This window comes from Muntiacus reevesi, chromosome 1 (assembly GCF_963930625.1).
Source record: "Muntiacus reevesi chromosome 1, mMunRee1.1, whole genome shotgun sequence".
Classification (NCBI taxonomy): Eukaryota; Metazoa; Chordata; class Mammalia; order Artiodactyla; family Cervidae; genus Muntiacus; species Muntiacus reevesi.
The window spans coordinates 221,312,695-221,333,575 of NC_089249.1; the positions used below are offsets into that span (position 1 = coordinate 221,312,695).

At 55.5% G+C, this 20,881-nt stretch overlaps 1 protein-coding gene and 1 long non-coding RNA gene across 2 annotated transcripts; one reads left to right on the forward strand and one right to left on the reverse strand.

Moving 5' to 3' along the window:
- Nucleotides 1-743: 743 nt before the first annotated feature.
- Nucleotides 744-12,269, reverse strand: LOC136167647 (uncharacterized). Its single transcript, XR_010663103.1, has 3 exons — nt 12,139-12,269; nt 4,194-4,545; nt 744-1,331 (listed from the first exon to the last, which is right to left on the reverse strand). It is a non-coding gene; the product is annotated as an uncharacterized lncRNA (long non-coding RNA).
- A 217-nt stretch (nt 12,270-12,486) lies between these two features.
- On the forward strand, nt 12,487-19,340 carry BSG (basigin (Ok blood group)). The gene is made up of 7 exons (XM_065918411.1): nt 12,487-12,623; nt 17,009-17,165; nt 17,447-17,529; nt 17,646-18,059; nt 18,412-18,436; nt 18,571-18,637; nt 18,730-19,340. The coding sequence occupies exons 1-6, from the start codon at nt 12,557-12,559 to the stop codon at nt 18,632-18,634; spliced, it is 810 nt and encodes a 269-aa protein (XP_065774483.1). The 5' UTR covers nt 12,487-12,556; the 3' UTR covers nt 18,635-18,637; nt 18,730-19,340.
- The last annotated feature ends 1,541 nt before the right edge of the window (nt 19,341-20,881 follow it).

Consider the following 20,881-nt stretch of genomic DNA (forward strand, 5'->3'; position numbering starts at 1 on the left):
TGTTTCCACATCCATTTGCCAGCAAGTGATGGGACCGGATGCCATGATCTCAATTTGTCTTATACTGAGATATAATTCACATGCCATGCAATTCACCCTTTTAAATAGTGTGTGATTCAGGGGTTTTCAGTGCATTCCCAGGGTTGTGCAACCAGCATCTCTATCTAGTTCCAGAACTTTCCAGGACCCCAAAAGCAACACTACCCCTCCTCAGCCCCTGACCACCAGGAACCCACTCTCTGTGTCTGTGGATCGGCCTGTTCTGGACGTTTCCCATCAGTGGAATCACACCCTGTGTGTCCTGTGTCTGCTTATCTCACTGAGCATCGTGTTCTCGGGGTCCGTCCACGTGGTAGCGAGTGTCAGGGCTTCTCTCCTCTTCAGAGCTGAGGGATGCCCCATGTGTGGAGGGACACGTGTGTATGTCTGCTCACCTGTCCATGGACACCTCGCTTGTTTCCACCATGGCTACTGTGGCCACAGGTGCAAAGGCATGTGTGGGTGTATTTTTAGTTCTCTTGAGTGTGCTCTGATGAGGCAGAGAGAAGTTGCTGGACCGTGTGGTGATGGACTCTGTGTGGAACAGTGTGAGAAAACTGCTATTTTCTGGCAGAATCTTCTGCTTTTAATATGAAAATGCTCAAACAAATAGCCACGCTGAAATAACCGCACACCAAACACCTAGGTGCCTGCCCCCCCAGCCCCCCACCCCACTCCCACCATGCGGGTTCTCCCAGGAGCAGCTGAAGTGCTTGCTTCTTCCCCCACTGTACATCCGTCCATCTGGCTTTGTTGCTGGTGCGTCTCATGTAGGTGGCAGCCTCCCCGAGGAGCCCCCAGACACTGCCCTGTGGGGCCAAGGCCGGTGCGCAGGACTTACTCAGGCCCATCTCTCCCTCCTTCCCTCCGTCCCACACAGGGAAATTCACAAATCTCAATCAAGGGTTTGCTGCTCTGACAGCAAGACATGCACATGAGCAACCCAAGCCCTGTGGAATCCACACCACCAACCCCAGAAGATCCCTCACTTTTTGCAGGCTTGTCTCGAATTGAGATTTTGCGTGGCTATTACTGCACATGGGCAGGAAGTTAAAGGGACAAAAGGCCACTCAGGAGAGAAAATCATCTCTTTTCCTCCGTCTAAATATTTTTCCCAGGAAGCAACTGTCTCTGGCGGTGCCTTCCGTGCTCATCCAAGGGTGTTCTGAGCAGGAAAGGCTGCTGGTCAGGCAGTGAAGAAGGTGAATTTGCCCATCAGAAGGCAATGGCTTTTCTCTTCTGGTGATGCAGCAGAATTTCCTGTCTTCTGAGCACTGCGAGTTCCAGGCCTCCTGCAAGGTGGTAAGACGCTTTAGGAAACGCTTATGTCTTTATTTCAGAGCCAGAGAAAAGGAAGGACAGAAGGAGGAGGAGGAAGGAATCTACTCAACTCTTTTTTCTTTTTTAAATTTAAAGGTTCTTTTATCTGTCTTTTTTTTGGAGGGGGGGCCACACCATGAAATCCGCAGCATGCAGGATTTCAGTCCTCCCATCAGGGATCAAACCTGTGTCCCCTGCATTGGGAGCGCAGAGTCTAGCCACTAGACAACCAAAGAAGTCCCTGGAACAGTTTTATATTTACAGAAAGCAATGAAGAGAGTACCAAGCTTCCAAGTGTTCCTTCCCCTTCAGTTGACGAGATTCTTATTATGATGTGCCTGGTGCTCTGTCGTGTCTGACTCTTTGTGACCCCATGGACTGTAGCCCACCAGGTTCCTCCATCCATGGAATTTCCCAGGCAAGAATACTGGAGTGGGTTACCATTTTCTCCTCCAGGGGATCTTCCTGATCCAGATATTAGAGGAAGCACACTGACTGAAACCGCCCACCTTGGCCAGGCACCATAGTAACCATTTGCATTTGTCCATAGTAATTATTTTCATCTGAGTTGTTTTACAACAGGAGGTCCTGGTAAGGAACACGGAACTAATAAGCCTCCACCAAACGGAAGAGTTCGGGAAAGGTCAAAAGGAGACACCAAGTGTCCGACCACCTCCCAGAATCCTCTCTGGCATCCATCTCAGCTGAACAAGGCCTGCACCACCAGGAAGGGCTCTGAGTCAGAATGATTGGCTAAGGACAACCCAGAAACTAATCCCATCACCATGAAACCCGAGACTGTGAGCCAGAGCTGTTCTCCTGGGTTCCCTTACCCTTCTGCTCTCCGCCCGGGAGCCCTTTCCCAATAAAATGTCTTGCTTTGTCAGCACGTGTCTCCTCAGACAATTCATTTCCAAGTGTTAGACAAGAGTCAGTTTCGGGCCCTGGAAGGGGTCCCCCTTCCTGCAACACAGGGATCAGATCAAACTCATGTCTCCTGCATTGGCAGGCAGATTCTTTACCATCTGAGCCACTGGGGAAGCTGTCACAATTAATGAACCAATCTTGATATGTTATTATCTACTGAAGCCCAAACTTTATTCACCTCTCCTTGGGTTCCCTGACATTCTCTTGGCCCCAGGACTTTTTGGGGCCCCCTGTGATGTTCAGGCCTCTCTGGGATCCCCCTGGGCTGTGCCTCTTTCAATGGCTGGGGCAGTCAGGGGTGGGGGCACAGGTCAGGGGTTTTGGAGAGCATCCCTCCATGGAGCTATTTTTTTCTCTGATGTTTTTCTCGGGACTGAATAACCCAAACCAAGATTGATGGGTCTGCAGGGGCAAGTGCCTTGTTAACCTTTAACTGTTTATGGAGGTGTCACCTATGTACAGAACGCACCCAGGTCACAACAGCTGGTGATTTTCCACAAACCAAACTGCGAAATCCTGTCCTGGCACAGGGCTCCTAAAACCCTCCTAATGAGCCTCTTTCAACCACCTGAGTTCACATCCAGGACAGGAGGGACCAAGTTAGAAGCCTTTTGTGCCTAAAACTCTGGGACAAAGGGTTCCCTTTTCTCCACACCCTCTCCAGCTTTTGTAATTTGTAGACGTTTAAACAATGGTCATTCTGCCTGGTGTGAGGTGATATTTCACTGTAGTTTTTGATTTACATTTCTCTGATAATTAGTAATGTTGAGCATCTTTTCATGTACCTATTGACCATCTGTCTGTCTTCTTTGGAGAAATGTCTGTTTAGGTCTTTTGCTTGTTTTTTTTGATGGGGGTGTTTTGTTGTTTTTTTTTTTTTTGATACTGAGCTGCATGAGCTGTTTGTATATTTTGGAGATTAACCCCTGTGGGTCACTTCATCTGCAAATATTTTCTCCCATCCTGTGGACTTTCTTTTTGTTTTGTTGATAGTTTCCTTTGCTGTCCAAAAGCTTTTAAGTTTAATTAGGTCCCATTTGTTTGCTATAACAAATTGGTCAGACCCAGGGAGAGGGGTGGCAGGAACCATGACACACAGCTAGTTGGTCGGTAAGAAGCTCAGGGGTCACAGAGGACTCGGGACTGGTTTGAAGAGGGGACAGGGCTGTGGGCTGAGCCCTTAAGCTGTGGGTTCTGCACTGACTCCAGGCAGAGAGGGTCAGAACTGAATTAAAACTGCATGATGAAAAAAAAAAAACAACTGCATGATGGTGTCCTCTGGGCATTGGGGGATTGCTGGGTGCTTGACATATACCCCAGGCAAACAAAACACCACTGTACTCAAGCACCCAGGTCAACACAACAGGATCCCCCAAGCCCACACCCCAGCGAGGTTCCTACCTCCGGGTTCCCATCCCTAAGGTAGGTCCTGTCTGCTGTACCCCCCCAAGGTTTCTGGGCTGTGTCCAGTCCTCCCCTCAACACTGAGTGTGGCAGTGCTCCCATCTGGCCAAGTGTGGGGCAGAGGGAGAAGTGGGCCATCCATGCCATTCCATGGGGGTTCCATCACGCACCCCCCTCACATCTATTCTCTCCCATAGACCAGGGTGTCTCACTGGGGGTGATTCTGCCCCAGAGACATCTGTGGTCCCCAGGACCTGGAAATCCAGCATTGAGCAGATGGTGTCGTTCCACACCCTGCAATACCCAGGACATCCCACAGAGGGTGACCCCCCATATCAGCAGTACAGGGTGGGGGAGCCCCATTATGGATGAATGGACGTCGATTGTCTTCAAAGGTTTGAGACTTTGCAAGATGAATGCCACGCTTGCCCACCTGCAGAGGGAGAGGGCCCAGAGCCTGAGCCCATGGGACGCACCAGCCTTTCCTGTGTGCATTTACTTGCCTGCAGGAAAGCTGAAGCCCCTGCAGGGAACAGCAACATTCCCACCTCCTGGGCCGACACGAATGGCCCTGTGCATGGTGCCTGCCTGTTCTGGACGTTTCCCATCAGTGGAATCATACCCTGCGTGTCCTTCTGTGTCGGCTTCTCTCACTGAGCATCGTGTTCTCAGGGTCCGTCCACGTGGTAGCAAGTGTCAGGGTTCCTCTCTTTTTCAGGGCTGAAGGATGCTCCGGGGTGTGGAAGGACCACGTGGTATTTGTCCCATTTATCCATCCACGTGGGCTGTGTCTGTACCCTTGGCTGCTGCGGGTCCATGGCTGCTCCGTCTGGCCACCACTATCCTGAAGTTTGCCTGCGGCATCAACAACCAAGGATGTATTCGTGTAACTCTATGGCTGATTCATATCAATGTATGACAAAACCCACTGAAAAATTAAAAAAATAAATAAATTTAAAAAAAAAACAAACAAACAACCAAGGACGTAATATCCCTCAGCGATTTCGGACCTCCAAATGTGAATGAGGTTCCCAAAAGGGAAACAAGACCTGTGACTCAGATTCAGGAGATGCCGCCAGCCCCTTTAGTGACTGCTGAGGAGCTGAAGGAGGGGGCATGTGAGAAATCAAAAGGACAGGATGCTGCCCCCAGGTAGCTGAGATGCATGAAAGGAATGACGTCAATAATCCCAGACTCTTGCATCTTCTCATATGGAGAACAGCGTTAAATTCCTTGAGGTATCTGATTTTCCTTAATTAGCAGTAATCTTTTGAAGTTCTGACTGTCTGCCCCCATTGTGGCAAACTCCTATAATCCTGACTCCTTCCCTGGCCTCCTCCGTGCTACCTGAGACGCTGCCTCTCTGGCTTATTCCACCAAATAAAATAACACTACTCTCTATTTTCAGGTGGTGACTACATTTTGTAGTTGACAGAGGAATCTCAGCACCGCACCCCCGACCAGGGCCACCGGGAGCTGTGGTTTTAGGGATCTCCGCCGTCCTGGGCAGGGACCTGGGGTGACTCCAGCAGGACGGAGATCAATGGAGGCGGGTGGTGTTTGGAAGCCCAGCACCCTGGTGGGAGGAAGCTTATCTGTCGCCACAGAGGTTCCTTCCCGCCCAGCTGGGCCCCACCCCACCCCCGGTGATGGGAGCCCAGTGGTTTCAAGAGTTGGGAGGGGGGGTCAGGCACCTGCAGGAGGAGGCTCTGGGGGACTGAGACCACCACCGCCAGGTGGGCAGAGGGCTAGACCAGGGGCTCTAATCTCAGCTGGACAGCTGGGGTTGGGGGAGGGACCTGCAGAGAAAGAGCTTCCTGAAACAAGCCCCACAGCCAGCCCTTGGAGCAGCAGCTGCATCTGTCCCAGAACCTGGGCCCAGATGGCAACAGGCAGCTTGACACAGTCAGGCCCCAGCTGGCCCTGGACCTAGGAACAACTGCCATGAAGGAAGGCTGAGGTCAGTCTTTGGGGGACTAGACTGCAGGGAGGATCCCACACTGACCTCAGAGGGGCCTGTGGACCCCAGCCCCCTGCTCTGTCCCTAGGGTGAAGCTGGCACCTGTCCTTACTCCGACATGGTTCTGCAGGGAAAATGTGATAGACACAGAGACAGAGAGATGGAGACACAGACAAAAAAAAAGAGAGTAAAGAGGCAGAGAGATAGAGACACAGAGAGAGATACAGATGGAGACATAAAGGGATAAAGAGACAGAGAGATAGACAGGGAGGGAGAGACAGAAATAGAGACGCAGAGATGGAGAGATAGACAAAGAGAGATAAAGAGAAAGAGAGACAGGGAGAGATGGAGAGAGATAGAGAGACGGAGGAGAGAGAGATGGAGGGAGCGACAGAAGCAGGGGTGGGGGAGGCAAACGTGGCCAAAGTCTTGACTGGGAATCCAGGTAGCCGGGGGGTGCGGGTGGGGGGTGGGGTTGCTGTCCCCAGACTCCTCTGCCGTTTGAGGACATCTCAAAACAAACCTGAGAAACAGACTCCTCTCCTTATTTCAGGATGACATATCAGCAAACAGGCCCGAGGAAACCTGGAAGCACCAGCACACCTTGAAGCTCGGCCCCCTTGTGGCCCGGGAAGGTCTTTGGTTGACAACAGCCTCCCAGGTGGTCAGGACAGGGCAAGTCACGACTGTGTAAAGTCTGAAATACCTGCAATCTCGGCTGGGGAGACTGGACCCACTCTCACTCTCAGAGGCTTTCATTTCTGCTTTGTCCTGCTTCACCCGTGGGACTTGCCCCCAGGAAAGATCACTAGCCCCAGGCCACCCCATCACAACCCCGGGTTCATCTGGGATTATCCTCTGTCACGTTTCCAGGGAGGACAGAGGTGAGAGGGCGGCGGTGCCTGTAAACCTCTCCCTCGTGTGTCCCCCTCCTCCCACACACACCAACCTTAAAGCCAGAGCCAGGCTGGATTGCAGGGTGTGTCCAGGGCCAGGACTCGCTCCTGTAGGGACCCTCCCAGTCTCCCAGGCTGGTGTTCCCCCAAACTGGGAAGCCCACGGCACACTTTAGTCAACCCCAGCGCTAAAGAGATCAACCACCCGACCCCCTGTACCAGCTCCTGGAGCTGCTCAGACAAAGCATGACCAACTAGGCCACTCACAGAGCAGAAACCATGCTCTTGGGAGGGTCCTTCCTGCCTCTTCCAGCTCCTCGGGGCTCCAGGCATCCTGGGCTTGTGGCCACATCACCTCAGCCTGTCCCTCCATCTTCCCATGGCCTTTCCTTTTTTTTTTTAAGATTTATTTATTTACTTTTATTTTTGGTCTTACTGAGTCTTTGCTGCTTTACACAGGCTTTCTCTAGTTGCATCGAGTAGGGGCTACTCTCTGGTTGCGGCGGCTTCTCTTGCTGCGAGCACAGGCTCTAGGTGCATGGGCTTAGTTGCTCTGAGGCATGTGGAATCTTCCCAGACCAGGGACTGAACCCATGTCTCCTCATTGGCAGACAGACACTTATCCACTGGACCCCTAGGGAAGCCCTTCTTCTTCTGTCTCCTCAAGGACACTGGTCATAGGATTCAGGGCCACTCTAACCCAGAATGACCCTATGTGAAGATCTTTAATTAATAGTTACATCCGCGAAGATGTTTTTCAAATAAGGCCCCATTCTCAGGTCTGGAAGCAACCACTGAACCCACTGCACCATCCGGTCCTCCCAACCTGCCCATACCCCGACCCCCTACCAGAACCCCAGATCAGTCTAACAGCAGGAGACATCCCTCCCTCACTCAGATCCCTCCCAGGGCTCCTGAGTGCCCTGAGGATAAAATCCACACCCTAGGTTGGATTTCAAACTCCACCCTCACAGAAAAATGCACATAAATCCTTAAGCTGGACCATCCTAGAAACAGAGAGATGGGTGTGATAAATGATAACTCTGCTTTCTCTCCCCTTATCTGTGAGTTTGAAAGGTTTTGTAGGAAAAAGTAGAAAGCAAACAAACCAAACTGCAAACAAAGCAAACTGGACAGAGGCTGGAGTCCCAAGTGTGAGGCCCAGGCCAGAACTCTGGGAGCGGCCAGGGCGACGTGGGAAGGAGCCAGGCAGTGACCTGGGAAGGCATGCCTGGCGGCAGCAGACACTGCCCAGGCAGAGCTCAGGGCGGAAGCAGGGCCAGGGAGGCTGGAGCCAAGCTGCGGGGGAGGTGAGGGCTACAAGGCCCGAAGGTCAGTAGGGCCAGGCCCCAGGGCGGGGTTTGGTGCTAGCTTCTCTCTGTCTGGCTGAAGGCAGCAGAGGCCTATCTGTGCACCCAGCAGAGGTGGGGGGCTGCTGCGCTTGTCCTTCTGTTTGTGGGTCTCTGGGCCCCTCCCAGGGTGTCCTCAGGCCTCCAGAGGCCAGGAAAGGATGGGGATCCAGGGAGGATCAAACCCTCCCATGGCCAGTTAGGGGCACCGGCTGAGTGCCAACCAGAGTGTGGCAGCAAGCCCAGGCCAGGCTGAGGAGCACAGGGCACCCACGAGGGCAGAGAGTGACCAGGGACCAGGGGGGTTAGTTACAGAGGGTGACCAGACCGGCTGTTTTGACAGATGGGGTCAGAGTGAGGCAGGAGACAGACAGGCCCCAAGCTAGGTATTTACAGCTGGCCTCCTGTTCACACCTCCCGGGGTGAGGAGATGAACTCCAGAAGTCCATGCATCACCAGCCCCCTGATTACATTTCCTAAAGCAGGAGACAACATATTCATGACCGACTCCTTTCCATAAAAACCAACTAACAAAAAAAAAAAAAAAGATAAAAAAATAAACCAACTAACGGAGGGCTTCCCTGGTCAGTCAGTGGTAAAGAATCTGCCTGCCAATGCAGGAGACAGGGGTTCAATCCCTAGTCTGGGAAGATCCCACATACCTCAGGGCGACTAAGCCCATGCACCATAACTACTGAAGCCCATGTGCTCTAGAGCCCATGCTCCACAATAAAAAGAACTGCAATGAGAAGCTCGTGCACCACAACTAGAGAGTAGCCCCCACTCAACACAACTAGAGAAAGCCCGAGCAGTGATGATGACCCAGTGAAGCCAAAAGTAACAAATAAAAATTCAAAAACAAAATTCAAAAAAGCAAATACACACAGCAACAGGAATAGGGTATATAACCAGACACCGGGCATTTTTATGGCGGGAACAGATTGGGACTAGGCTCTGTTATTAATAAAAGATCAGGGGGTCATACACTTCCCATCCTTGAGGAAAAGGAGACACTAGACATGGGCGAAACCTTCATGGGGTCAGAAAGGTAGGGGATATGCCAGCCCATAGTAAGTAGTTTATTGTTCAGTCGCTAAGTCGTGTCCAACACTTTGCAACCCCATGCAGCATACCAGGCTTCCCTGTCCTTTACTATCTGCTGGAGTTTGCTCAAGCTCATGTCCATTGAGTTGGTGATGCTATCTAACCATCTCATCCTCTGCTGTCCTGTACTCCTTTTGCCCTCAATCTTTCCCAGCTTCAGGGTCTTTTCCAATGAGTCATCTCTTCACATCAGGTGGCCAAAGTATTGGAGTCCTGCTATCCCCTCCCATAAGCCTCTGCTATGAGATCCATCTTAACTGAGGGGTGCCTGTGCACCCGGGGGAGGGTCCAGAGGCAAATTAGTCAGGGATGGGATCAAAACAATACAATTGGCCAAAAAGAAGACAAAGACCTGGAAAACTGCACCCTTCCCTGACTCAGTCAGTAAAGAATCTGCCTGCAATGCAGGAGACCCAGGTTCAATCCCTGGGTCAGGAAGATCCCATGGAGGAGAAAACAGCAAGCCACTCCAGTATTCTTCCCTGGGAAATCCCATGGGTAGAGGAACCTGGTGGGCTACATTATACACATCCATGGGGTCTCAAAGAGTTGGACACGACTGAGAGATTAACACTACTCATAGAAGAATTAAATACTTCCCAAAGGAGTGACTCTCCCTCTGAATTTGCCCCTGGATCTTTCCGCAGGGACTTTTATTTTCAATAAACTTTGGACTTTACCCTTTACCTTCTGTGTTCTAGCCAGGCAGGCAAGGACTCAGAACCCAGCCCCTCACTGCTGATCCCTGTGGTCCAGTGGTTAGGTCTCTGGCTACTGCTCTCTACCCTTACAGCTGCCAAGGTCCGGCATCAGGAAGGGCCCGTGGAATACAGGGCTGCAGTGAAATCTGAATTTCTGACAGACAACAGATAATTTTTAATATAAGTAAAAACCAGACATTGCATGGGATATACTTATACTGAATAATTAGTGATTTTTGGAAGATCTGAAATTCCAGTGTAGCTTGGAGTCCTCTGTTTTTATTTGCTAAATCTGGCCACCTCTGCCAGGGTGATCCTGAAAAAACTCTTCTTGGAAGCAGAAGGGGACAGGGACCACCATCGTGAACCGGCAGAGAGGGGGTCCAGTGGGTGCAGGACAGCCAGGTCTGCAGGGAGGCTTTGTTCGATTGACACAAACAGAGCCTTCCTGGCAGTCCGGAGATCTCCTCAGCCCCGCTCCGGGTGGGCAGAGGGCCCAGAGTTCTGTTGGGGCCCAGAGGTGCTTTGAGGCCAGCTGGCAGCCTGCCTCCCTCATCCAGCACGTCCGTCTCCATACCGCTCCCTGTGGCCTCGCTGAGCCTGCCAGCCCCAGGCCCCGGCCCTGCTGGCCACAGGAAGGGTCCTCACCTCCCCTCCCTCACCGCCTCCATATCAGCAAGTCCAGGCTCCTCTACCACGCCCTTCCAGCCCAGGTTCTGTCAGCTGACCCCCCATCTCCTTCGGCCCCACCCAGCTGCCCGCCATCACCCCCCCACAAGGCTGCCCCGAGACTCACAGCTCAGCCCTTCCCTGGCTGCTGCCCCCTCCTCATTCATGGGTCACCTCCAATGTCATCACCTCCAAGAGGCCTCCTGATCCACATCACCCCATTTTTTAATTGAGATGATCCACTTACCATACAGTTCACCCATTCGAGCGTTAAGGGTTTTGGTACATTCAGAGTTGAGCACACTTTACCGCAATTAATTCCAGAAACGATCCATCACTCCACAAGGAAGCCCCGTCCCCATCAGCAGTCACTTTCCATCTCCTCCCCCAGCCCCTGACAACCAGGAACCCACTCCCTGTCTGTGGATTGGCCTGTTCTGGACATTTCCAATCAGTGGCATCACACCCTGTGTCCTTCTGTGTCTGTTTTTCTCACTAAGCATCGTGTTCTAGGGTCCGTCCACGTGGTAGCCAGTGTGAGGGCTTCTCTCCTTTTCAGGGCAGAGTGATGTTCTGGTGTGTGAAGGGACCACATTTTTTAATTCATTCACCCACTGATGAGCATCTGGGCTCTGGGCTGTTGCACTTTTTGCTATTGTGCTGTGAACATTGCAGGGGAAGTTTCTGTGTGGACCTGAGTTTTCAGTTCTCCTGGGCACACATCTAGGACTGGCATTGCTGGGTTAAGTTATCACTTCATTTAACCTTTAGAGGAATGGAAGCACGGTTCGTTCCACCTCCTCATCAGCCCTGCACAGGGCTCCACTTTCCTCATCGCGTTATTTTCTGACCTCACAGTGGGTGTGAAGTGGTGTCTCACTGTGGTTTCCATTTGCCCGCCTCTGAGCACCTTCTCATGTGCTTATGTTGTCTATTTAGGTGTCTTTTTTTGAAAGATGTGTTTTCAGATCCTCTATTTTGTAATTGGGTTTATTTGTCTTCTTTTAAACTTTTTAAAAAAGTTGAGTTCAAAAAAAGTTGAGTTGTAAGTGTTCTTTATATATTCTAGGTACAAATCCCTTATCACATACATGCTTTACCAGTATTTCCTTTCATCAGGTGGATTGTCTTTTCACTTTCTTCTTTGAAACAGAAAAGTTTTTAAGGGCTTTCCTGATGTGGCTCAGTGGTAAAGAATCTACCTGCCAGTGCAGGAGAAACAGGTTTGATCTCTGATCCCTGATCCAGGAAGATCCCACATGTCTCAGGGCAACAAAACCCATGCAAAACCCACAACTACTGAACCTATGCTCTAGAGCCCAAGAGTTCCAACTACTGAAGTCAGCGTGCCCTAGAGCCCAAGCACAGAGTCTTAACCAGGAAAGTCCCCCAAAGTCTTTAATTTTGATGAACTCCAATTTATCTGATTTCTTGTTGTTTTTGCTCGCGCTTTTGGTGAATTCATAAGAAACCATTACCTAATCTAGAGTCACAAAGACTATATGCTATATACCCTATTTTTAAATTTTTTTGTCATTTTTCAAAGTATTTGTTGTAAAACACGGTCACCTCTGGGTATGCAGTCCAGGCAAATACAGAACGATCAGTTACTTTCGATTCGGACAAATGATGATACTTTCCTTGCAAAGCAGTGTGCAAACACTGCACTGAACACTTACACTACGAAATTACTGGAATTCAAATGTAACTGCTGTCGGGCTATTTGTATTTGCTAAATCTGGCAGTCTCACCCAGGGGGCACAGCCTACCTGTTCACAGTGATCCCCATCGCCTCCATCGCTGCTTTTTTAGTTTTTTGCACTGGGGTAAAGTACACAGAAACTGAGCATTTTACCTACTAGGAGCGTAAATCAAGCCACAAAGAAGCGAGGCTCCAGGCCCAGCCTCGCAGGCCCCGCCCCGTTTCTTAGCAACGTAACCACGCCCCTGGACACAGGGCGTGGCTCACCCGGGTGCTCACACGGCTCCGCCCACTCGGCTTCCGTAGAGCGAGTCGGCCCGGGTAGGAGTGTGCGTACATGCGTCCGTGCGCGTGCGTAGGTGGTAGGCGAGTCACCGTGCGTGTGCCCCGCCCCGCAACGCCGCCTGCGTGCGCGCGCCCGGCGACTGCCGGGTTCTTATAGTGCTGCAGGAGGCGGTTGCGCCGGGACGGAGGGACGGCGGGACATGGCGGCTGGTCAGATCGCGGTGTTGGGGCTCGTGCTGTTGAGCGCCCAGGGTGGCTTCGGGGCAGGTCAGGATCTTGCGGTGGGGGCGCGAAGCCTGTCGGTGGTCCGAGCTGGCAGAGAGCGGCTCGCCTTCTGCTTCAGGGGAGACCCTGGCCTCTGCGAGAGGGGGACCCACGGCCTGGCGAGGGATACCCCGGCCCGGGCGGGAGAGGAACCTGGGACCCGGGAAGGAGACTTCGTCCCGGGGAGGGGGACCCCGCCTGGGGGAGGGTGGAAGACCCCAGGGGAGTAGAATCCGGCTTGTGGAGGGAGACCCAGGCCCGGGGTTGGGGGGAGACCCAGGCCCCGGGGGGTGAGAGTCTCCGAGCTGAAGCAGATCTGCGCGAGGCAGCTTATGAGGAGCCTTCCGAGCTCGAAGAGCTGGAGCGTGGGGCGTAGGGGAACCCCGGGCGCCTAGACACCGGCTGTCATCCGGGAGGTGGGTGGGCTTTTGTCCCCAAGGGGACCCGGGGTCCCCGGGCACGTGGCGGCCCCTGAGGCGGGCCGGCTTTTCGGCCGGAGGGATTGTCGCATTCCTGCCAGGATTTAGGTCCCGTGTCTCACTCTGACCGTGCACTTACCCCAGGAGTCGCTGGAACACTTAAACCTTTGTGGGGAGGCCGACACTCCACCTCCTCCAGTTTTGTCTGATTTCAGGGCCCAGGAGGAGGTGGCGGTGGTCCACCCTCCTATTTTTACCGGGATGGGAGCGGAGGCACCGACCGGGAGGGGAGGTATTCCAAGGTTACCGTGAGCCACCTAACTCAGAGCAGGAAGTGTAGGGGGACCGTCTGTTTTTACAGACTCTCCAACGAGGCTCTGTTTGCCAAGCTGCTTACGGTAGAGGCAGCCTGTTTGGTGGGCATGTCGGATTTAGAGAATGCTCGCCTGAAAATGCATTAAGGCGTGCCTTTCCGGAGAAAGCCCCACAGACTCTTTGCCTGAAAGACAGATTTTTTTTTTTTTCGCCTGTGTGGATCGAGGCTTCATAATTGGTTCTGGGTTAACAATTTATACTGACCGGCACACGAAGAACAAAGTGCAAACCGGCAGGGTCTGGGTCTCTTCCCCAGGGGAGGCGGGAACAGGTGGGCTCTGAGCAGAGTGCCAGCTACCCTAGGGTGTGGGAGGGCCTGCATGTTGGGGAAGCTTCCCCTGGTTGCTCCTGACCCACTTTAAGATCCAGGATCTCAGTCCGCCTCTTTCCTCTTCCTTATAATCAAAGTGACCCTTTATTGACCACCTCTGGGTGGGGCCCCTGGCAGCTTGTACCCTCCAGGTGCAGGCCTCGCCGGCCAGTGGGGTAGAAGGCCCTCTGTAGAGGGCAGTTCCTCTGGCGGTCCATCACCCTTCGCTGTGGACTGCGCGAGCGCACACACACACGTACTGTGGGAGGTCAGTCCTGGTTTATTCCCCTGGGGCACTGTCTGTGCCTCGTGCTCCGTTTTCACTTTCCACCTTTTCCAGGGACTCTGGCACAGACCGAAAAGTCTGGGTCCCGTGTCCTTTTTCTGCTTGGGGTGAGGGCATTCGTGGAAGTGTTTGCCTCTCCTGGCCAGGTCAGCCAGACCCTTCTGTCAGTTGAGGCCCCAGGACAGTGTTCCTGCTGGGAGGGACCTGCTGTCCAGATGTGCAGGGTCCCCTGGTCCTGGTGTAGCCGGTGGATGGGCAGGGGCTTGCTCATTGGTCCCTTTCTGGGTCTTGAGTGAAGGACTGGCCCCCCGCCAGCAGGGTGGAGGGGTGAGCAGCCCCGGCTGGCCTGCCAGAGGTGATCTCCTGTCTGCCTCGTCCCAGGAGCTCCCTCTAGGATGTGTACCAAGGCCTGCCTGGCGCTGTGCCCGGCCCGGCTGCTGAGTGGGCACGGAGGAGGGGTGGCTGTTTTTAGATGAAGGTGACTTTACTTGAGAACGTGGGTTGCAGTCACATGGCCAGGAAAGGAGGAGGGTCAGGCGCTCTCCCTTCCTGGGCTCTGCTGCCTTTAATCAGAGCCCCTGTGAGTCCTGAGGGTGCTGCCCGGGCCTCCTGGGTGCTGGGCTGGCTGGGGGTCAGGTGTGCTTTTCCCGTCAGCGCTTCCTGAGGGGCATGGGGAGGTGTCCTTCTTCATGGCCCTGTCCTGGTGACCGTCAGTGTCGCAGGTGTCACGTCCTCCGTGGTGGCCGTGGGTGGCTGCAGCCACTGCACCCCCCACACACATGCACAGGAGGGACCCAGCTCTGCTGATGGGCGACCAGGATGGGGCAGGTCACTCGAGGGGGTAGGCTGCTGCGTGCAGCCCTCTGACCAAGCCTGGGGTGGTGGCCTGCAGGCTCAGTTGGGGAAGTGGCCCCCCACTGGCCTCTGTAGACTCCCTGGGTGGAGTTGGGGCCCTGCCCCTCTCTGAGAGCCGAGTCCTCACCTTGCTGCCACCTGGAGGTGGCCTGGGGCACTTCTTTCCTCTCTCAGGAGGCAGGGTGGGGCCTGCATAAGACCTGCCTAGCTCCTTCCTTGAGTCCGAGGCCCTGTCTGGGAGAATGGGGGTTGCCAGCCTCACTTCTGCCCTGACTCACCTCCCAGCTCTGCATAAAGCTGCTGGTTTTGCAATCTTGGGAAATCTTGACAGAGAAACGGGTGACTGGAGGCAAGCCTTCGAAAGTGGCGCAGAGGTGATATCCAGCCTCACACCCCTGTCTGCCTGTCAGCACCTGGCCTGAGGCCTGGGTTGCCTGTGGGCTGCCCCGCGTGGTTAGACCTGAAGGTTGGCCTGTCCCTGGGCCTTGTGGCCGGCCGGGCGCATTCTCCTACACGACCTGTGTGCACACATGTGCAGGTGCTGCTGTGGGAGAGTCCCGGGACGGGGCACCCAGAGCTGCCGAGGGGCCTCCTTTGCTTCAGGCCTTGCTGGCCTGACTTCTGAGACATCCTCTTCTCTTTTAAAGGAAGCCAGCAGGTGGCTGGAGGTGGGGCAGTGAGGACTGGCGCTCAGGAGGAGACGCCGCTGGTCCGTCCCCATGTCCTGTCCACGGGCTCCCTTGGGTCTCCCTCCTCCACCTGAAGGAAGCTGGTGTCCCCTGAACCGGAACTAGAGCTGGGGTCTGGATTAGCCTGCGGCCAGCCTACCCAGAACCTAAAGCCGAAGGCAGCCCAGCTGTGAAGTCTATCCTGGGATTCAAGCCTCAGTCTTCTGGGAGGCTGGGAGTCAGTGTTGACAGGAGTGGGGGGTGGTGGGCTGAGCAGACTGTGCTCTTAGGGCGGCCCCTGGTTGGGGTATTGGGCATCAGCTGGAGTTTTCACCATCTCCAAACGTGCCACCAGCTTCTCATGCTTTGTCTGTGCTCTCAGATGGCACCGTGACCCCAGTAAGGAAGCGGGGGTCCAGATGGCAGCCTGGGCTGCTTTCCGGCTGGCTGAGCTGTCCCAGTTCAGCCCTGGGCTCTGCTTTATGCCAGAGGCCTCAGGGCTGGCTTATTCTGCGCATGCATCCTGGGAGTATGGCCTTCTCCAAGGGACACCTCGGGGGTGTGTGTGGGTGACTGTTCCAGAGAAACAGACACCTCCTGGTGGATGACCTGGCAGCCAGCTTTATTACAAAGTCCACTGTCCCCAGGCACAGTGAGAGCCCCGTGCAGCCACGGATCCCAGGGGGCTGATGGGAGTGTCCCCGGGACGCCTGCTCCCAGTGCCGGGAAAGGGCTGTGGTGTGGGCATGGCTGAAGGTCAGCACCTGGAGGCACAGCCTGACCCCCAAGAGGGGTCCCCCTCTGGTCTGCCTCCAGGCTCCTCCCTGGAGGTCTGGAGTGTCCTGCCTTGGTCACTGCAAAGGGACCTTCCCTAGCTCAAGCCCAGTCCCCTTCTCCAGAACCATCCACCTGCTTCTGACCATCTGGTTTGAAGTGGCTTCGTATTTTGGTTCCTAAAGAGAAGATCATAACAAATGGGGAGGTTTGCCTGGCTGGAAACTAAGTGGAAGGGCTGCTGGGCATCGCCCAGTGTCCAGGCAGGACAGTCTGCATGGAGGCTTGGTGGCAGGTGTGGCCTCCCATGAGGCAGGCACATCCAGCTGGGCTGCTGCAGCCCCATGGCCCGAGCACCCCTGTCCCCCACGGTGGCCTTTCCTTGGTTGGGGGAGGGGGGAGCATACCAGGCCACCCAGAGGGGCAGACCCAGCACTCACTGTCTGGGTCCTTGTTCTGGCATGAGGTGGGTGCTGCTGCTCCCCCTACACCTGAGGCGCGGCCAGTGAAGACCGTTCCCCCAGAGTCCCGCCCCAGATCCCAGGTGAGGACCTTCCAGAACCCTTGTGCTTCTGGACTCTGGGGACTAGCCCTGGCCTCCCTTCTTCTGTGGAGGTGGCTGGGGCCCATGGCAGACTGACACCATGGCTTCTCCTGACGGATTTTCCTGATGCCTTTCGCATCTCTCTTTGGCTGCCCAGGGAGCAGGATCTGGACGACCATAAACGATGATGGCTCCAAAACGCGGCTCACCTGTGCCTTGAATCACAGTGCCACAGAAATTGTGGGCCACCGCTGGGTGAAGGGGGGCAAGGTGCTGAAGGAGGATACCCTGCCTGACCTGAAGACGGAGTACGAGTGAGTAGGACCACCAGACAGACGGGTGTGGAGATGGCTGAGGCCCAGGATCCAGGGAAGTTCCCGGGCTGCCAGACTCCACCACCTTCAAGACCCTTCGTGCTTCCTGTGGATTGGGGTCCCCCGCTCCTGGCTCGCAGGGTCCTGGGCCCCGGGCCCTGCAGGGAGCAGCTCCAGAAGCTGCCATGGGCTTGGACGGCGGCCAGGCCAGGGCTCCTGGGTGTGGTCCCTCCTCCCTGGGAACCTGCCCACCTCACCCTGCTCCCTGTATCCGCTTGCAGGGTGGACTCAGAAGACCGCTCAGGCCAATACTCCTGCATCTTCCTTCCAGAGCACGCGGGCCGCACCAATCTGGAAGTGAAAGGTAGGCTCCAAGGGGAGTGGGGGCAGGCGCAGATCCCACCTTGAGGGCTGGGGCAGGGCAGCTCCACCTCCATCTCTGGCTGGGGATTAGGCTCCAGACTGCCCTCTTCCCCGCAGGACCCCCCAGAGTCATGGCCGTGAAGAAATCAGAGCACGCCACGGAGGGGGAGACTGTGGTCCTGGTCTGCAAATCGGACTCCTTCCCGCCGATCATCTACTGGCTGTGGTACAAGAAGAGCGAGTCCGGGGACCAGGTCATCACCAACGGCACCCAGAGCAAGTTCTTTGTGGTGTCCTCGGAGAGCCGCACGGAGCTGCACATCCCCGGCGTGGACCTGAAGGAGGACCCCGGCACGTACGTGTGCAACGGTACCAGCCTGGAGGGCACCAGCCAGGCGGCCATCACGTTGCGCGTGCGCAACCGCTTCGCTGCCCTCTGGCCCTTCCTGGGCATTGTGGCCGAGGTGCTTGTACTTGTCACCATCATCTTCATCTACGAGAAGCGGCGGAAGCCGGACGAGGTCTTGGATGGTGAGACAGTGCCACAGTCCCTCCACTCCCTCCTGGGTGGGGGACCCTGGGCCTCTCCGGGGGATGTGCCCCCTTCCCCGGCAGAGAGTCTTCCAGCCCATGAGGCCTCACCTCTCCTTTTCTCCACCTCACTGGGCTGCCTGGTGGGGCAGCCGGGCCGGGTACCTGCCTGCAGGGGTGCTCTGGGGTACCCCTCCCACCAAGACCCCAGACAGCCCATGCGAGGGTGCCTGTCCCAGGGGCGGCTGAGGGCAGAGTGCTGTGGGTCAGGGCCACCCAGTGAGGGGTCGGGTGTGGGGAACCCCTGACGCCTGCCCCTTCTCTTGCATGTGGCTGCCTCTGCTCTGCTCAGATGAAGACACAGGCTCTGCTCCATTGTAAGTCCCCTGCTGGGGAGTGGGTGGGCAGGGGAGGGGCCGGGAGGGGGAGGGGCGGGGCACAGAGGAGGTGGAAGGAGCTGGGGGCAGGAACCTGGGCAGTCCAGATCTCCTGAAGACTCCTCTGTCCCCAGGAAGAGCAGCGGGAACCCCTTGAATGACAAAGACAAGAATGTTCGCCAGAGGAACTCCAGCTGAGAGGTGAAGGGGAGGGGAGGGCTTGGCGGCTGGGGCAGGGTGCGGGGGTGAGACCCTGTTCCCTGGCTGGTCTGAGTCCCCACTTCTTCCCACAGGACCAGGATGAGTCTACAGGCAGCGCAGAGAACAGCCCCACGCTCTTCCCTCTGTGGAAACCCCCCAGCGAAAGCAGACCCTGTTATACATTCAGACTACACATTTTCTTCTTTTTTAAAAACTGAAGTAGGGTTTTCTATGTGTAGAATTCTGCTCCTTAGGGGCTTTGCTTTTCTTGTTTAAGCATCTCGTGAGCACCCCAGGCCTCATGAGGTTTGTGTAAGGCTCCTGCTGCACCCCCCCACCCCACTGGCCCCCTGGGCTGTTGGTGTCCTGATCTATTTACAGGGCAGGGCTGAAGGCTCCTGCCCCAGGTCCATCTCTGAGGCTCCTGGGCTGGGTTGGGCTGGAGCCAGGCCCCTGCCCTTCCGGAAGGTCACAGGAAGGTCCCAGGCTGTGTGCCGGGCCAAGCGTCCTGCCCTCTGGAGCCAGTGCTGTCTGTCACTGCACGTCTGAGCACATGACGGCCTTAAGGGCACCCCCCTCACCAACGCCCCGTCTGCACACACAGGAGGAAGGCAGTTTGGCCGATAGGCTCAGAGCTGCTGTGCTGGCCCTGAGCCCCACTCCCTACCATTCTGCTCACAATAAAGTCTGACCCTCGTCCTTGTCCTCTTGTCTGTCTGTGCCGGGCCTGGGGCTCACCAGGAGAGCTCAGGAGATGGGGACGTTTAGCTGGTGAGGCTGAGCACTATAACGTGCTGAGACTAGAGCATGCTTGGGGTGTGGGGGCCGGGTGAGGGGTAAAGGTGGGAAGGGGCGGGAGGAGCCCTGCAGCAGAACTGAAGATACCTGCTGGCTCTCCAGGCAGCAGCCCTTCTAATAAGCCTGTTTATGTCCTTCAAAGGGAACCTGGGGAGAACCATGGCATCCTTCCCACAGGGCCCCCAGGTCGGGCAGCCCTCACACCAGCTGCCAGGCACCCCCCTCCTGGGCAGAGCACTCCCTGTGTCTTGGGTGGGCCTCACTCAAGCTGGAAGTCTGTCCAGAAGGCATAGTGGGTGGGGGTGGGGGACTCGAGGTGGGGCAGGGCCAATGCCCTGAGACCCTCCAGGGGGAGAAGAGGGTTGCCTGCTTGCCTATCCTGTACCCCGATGGCTGGGGGCAAATGGGGATGCATGGATGGGGCCAAACCCTGGGCCTGGGGAACCTGAGCCCCAGGGTTGTGTGGCCCCCCAGGTCCCCTCTGGAGGCCTGCAGACCTTCAGGTCGATGAGGGGCTCGGACCCCTGCTTTTTGGAAGCGACGGGTCTCAGCGTTGGGCTGGCTTTTCCCATCTTTCTAGAGAAGCCAGAGATCTGCTGGTAGTGGTTTAGTTGCTAAGTTGTGTCCAACTCTTTGCAACCCCACAGACTAGCCTGCCAGGCTCCTCTGTCAATGGGATTCTCCAGGCAAGAATAATGGAGTGGGTTGCCATTTCCTCCAGGGGGTCTTCCTGACCCAGGGATTGAACCCAGGTCTCCTGCATTGCAGGCAGACTGTTTACCAACTGAGCTACAGGGGAAGCATTTTTCAACATTAGCAAAAATCCCCTACATACCAATACCTCAAAACTGGATAAACTAGGCCTGCTGGCCACCGGTTTGAGGCTTGGTAGGTTCTGAGGTAGAATGGACATGCTTCTGCCCAGCAGATCCCACTGCACCAGGCTGCTGACCAGGTGTTTCACAAAGTCACCTGCTGCTCTGGTTCCTCTGAGCGCCCATGGCGTGAGTAGGGGCCCTTTACAGGTACCTTGCACCCCACAGCCTGGAAGAGATGCCCTCATTCACAGGAACTGAGGCCACTGGTCCCAGAAAACCCAGGGGCTGGGGCAGAAGGGCTGCTGCTGGCCAACCATTCCCTCCAGCTACCACCAGAGGGCACCTCGTGCACACCACTGAGGGTACCGGTTCCTGGGAAGTCAGGGAGTCCTGTCTAGAGGCTTTGGGTTGCCCTGCCTGGTCCCAAGTGCCCCCTAGCTGGGGGCCCTGGGCCCTAGGCACCCACCACTTCAACTTCTCTGGACATCTCTACTGGGCAGCATGGTCAGCACTGATGCACCTGGGGTTCCAGCACAGAGGAGATGACAAGGCCGGACCTTCTGGGGGTGCTGCCAAGGCTGGGGCTCAATATCCCTATGAAGGGGGCACGGGTAGAGGTTCCCTTACT

What these genes read in the sequence shown, in the direction of transcription:
- BSG (XM_065918411.1), top strand. Translation starts at nt 12,557, where the DNA reads ATGGCGGCTGGTCAGATCGCGGTGTTGGGGCTCGTGCTGTTGAGCGCC. An exon ending in CCAGGGTGGCTTCGGGGCAG is followed by an intron (nt 12,624 to 17,008) that starts GTCAGGATCTTG and finishes TTGGCTGCCCAG; the next exon opens with GGAGCAGGATCTGGACGACC. An exon ending in CACCAATCTGGAAGTGAAAG is followed by an intron (nt 17,530 to 17,645) that starts GTAGGCTCCAAG and finishes TCTTCCCCGCAG; the next exon opens with GACCCCCCAGAGTCATGGCC.